At 57.8% G+C, this 2,230-nt stretch overlaps 1 protein-coding gene across 3 annotated transcripts in view; it reads right to left on the reverse strand.

Annotated features, from left to right (window-relative positions):
- The window catches only part of GPR37L1 (G protein-coupled receptor 37 like 1), a 6,755-nt gene continuing 4,525 nt past the window's right edge, over positions 1–2,230 (reverse strand). For all 3 annotated transcript variants that reach the window (XM_011990531.1, XM_011990532.1, XM_011990534.1), the window contains one exon: positions 1–1,783. In XM_011990531.1, the coding sequence (XP_011845921.1) occupies positions 968–1,783 (816 nt within the window). In that variant the 3' untranslated portion in view covers positions 1–967. The remainder of the gene's footprint in view (positions 1,784–2,230) is intronic.

Consider the following 2,230-nt stretch of genomic DNA (forward strand, 5'->3'; position numbering starts at 1 on the left):
TAGGGATAGTTCTACCTAGTTTATTGTTTCTCAGGAAGGGCCTCCTATGGGAAAGCACCTAACAGGGAGATTGGGATAGGGCAACCAGGGGATCCCAAAGAAAGGAGGAGGAAGGAGAGAGAAATCCTCTGGAAGAAAAGAAGGCACCAGTAGGAGGAGGCATCCAGGGCTGGGACAGATCCGGTCCAGAGAAGAGTGTATTGAGGCCGGGCGCGGCAGCTCACACCTATAATCCCAGCACTTTGGGAGGCCAAGGTAAGCAGATCACTTGAGGTCAGGAGTTCAACGCCAGCCTGGCCAACATGATGAAACCCCATCTCTTCTACAGATACAAATATCAGCCGGGTGTGGTGGTGCACACCTGTAATCCCAGCTACTCAGGAGGCTGAGGCAGGAGAATCGCTTGAACCCAGGAGGCAGAGGTTGCAGAGAGCTGACATCAGGCCACTGTACTCCAGCCTGGGCAACAGAGCAAGATTCTGTCTCAAAAAAAAAAAAAGAAAAGAAAACAAAAAGAAGAGTGTGGTGAGCCACATTGAGCTGGAGCCCGCAAGGAGCCCCCATTCCAAGATGGAGCCCCAGGTTGGGGGTTGGAAGGTGATGCCTGGGAAGGGCACAACTAAAGTATGGTCAGGTTACAAGGCAGAGAGCAAGAAGAGAGACTGCAACCAAGGGAGGGCAGGCAAAGTTCTGGCTCCCAGCTGCTGGGACGCAGAGTTTCTGGGCAGTTCTAAGGACCTAGAAGCATCACCACCCACCAGTGGAAAGGACAGGGTTGGAAGGCCCCACAAGGGACAGGAAAGGCCCTGCGTGGGGAGGGGGCTTTGACATTCCCAAACCTTGACAAGAGGAACCAAGTCCATCTCTAGACAGCAAGACAGGCAGCAAAGCAAGACCTATGGGGAAAGAACAGCAGACACCGGCGGGGGTGGCGGCCCCTCCCTCCCTCCCCACCCCTGCTGGAGCCTCAGCAAGGTGTGCCCAGGGGCAGGAGCGGGGGTGACTCCCTGGGCTTGTGGAAGTAGATGGAAGAGGACACCTCGGTCTTGAGCTTGTTGTCCGAGCCACTGGCGGCCGAGGCCTCCGAAGCCCCGCCACACTCCTCACAGCAGCAGCAGCAGCAGCAGTCCAGGAAGGCCCGGCCCAGCGGCCTGCAGATGCATAGGAGCAGCACCGGGGTGATGGCGCCCTTGAAGAAGGCAGAGAACTGGTTGATGAGGCCCAGGAGGTCCAGGGTCTGGCGGGTCAGCTCGGTGGAGAGGTAGGCCACCACAATGTTGCAGACGTTCTCTGGGAGGGTGCAGAAGGCGTAGACCACGGTCAGGCCCACCACGGTGCTGTTGAGCTGGCTCTCACACTGCTCGTGCTTGCTGGCCCTGCACTCCGACTTCCTCCCCGGAGGGCCTCGCACCCGCCACGTCACCAGCTGGCAGGTGACCGTGAAGAGGATGGGCAGACAGAAGTAGCAGCCAAAGTACCACCACATGCGGGCGTTCTGGTAGGTCATCACCAGTGAGTACAGGGACTCGGGCAGGCTGGCTGAGGGTTTCATGATGCACGAGTCCAGGGTGCCCATGGTGGGGGCAGGCTCCTGTGCCAGCTGCCACAGCAGGAGCTCGGGCACGGCCAGCGTCATGGAGCCCACCCAGATGACAGCCAGCTTGGCCAGGATAGATCGGCACCGCTCGATGGGCCTCACCTTGGGCAGGGTGCTGGTGGCCACGTGGAAGCGGTCAATGCCCAGGGCACAGAGGCTGAAAGTCGTGACTCCCAGAGAGGAGACCTGTGGGCAGGATGTGAGGGAAGAGAGACGCACTTGGTCAAAGCCTATGGGGACAAGGAAGGACACCTGGCTTCTGGCTCAGTTAGACAATGAATGGAGTGATAAGCATAGAAATTATAATAATGGGCCTGGCGCGGTGGCTCACACCTATAATCCCAGCACTTTGAGAGGTCGAGGCAGGCAGATCACTCGAGCCCAGGAGTTCGAGGCCAGCCTGGGCAACATGATGGAACCCAGTCTCTACTAAAAATACAAAAATTAGCCCGTCGTGGTGAGGCACACCTGTGGTCCCAACTACTCGGGAGGCTGAGGTTAGGAGGATGGTTTGAGCCTAGAAGGCTGAGGCTGCAGTGAGCCAAGATCACATCACTGCACTTCAGCCTAGGTGACAGAGCGAAACCCTGTGGAAAGAAGGAAGGAAGGAAGGAAGGAAGGAAGGAAGGAAGG

Source organism: Mandrillus leucophaeus, unplaced genomic scaffold, assembly GCF_000951045.1.
Source record: "Mandrillus leucophaeus isolate KB7577 unplaced genomic scaffold, Mleu.le_1.0 Scaffold38, whole genome shotgun sequence".
Classification (NCBI taxonomy): Eukaryota; Metazoa; Chordata; class Mammalia; order Primates; family Cercopithecidae; genus Mandrillus; species Mandrillus leucophaeus.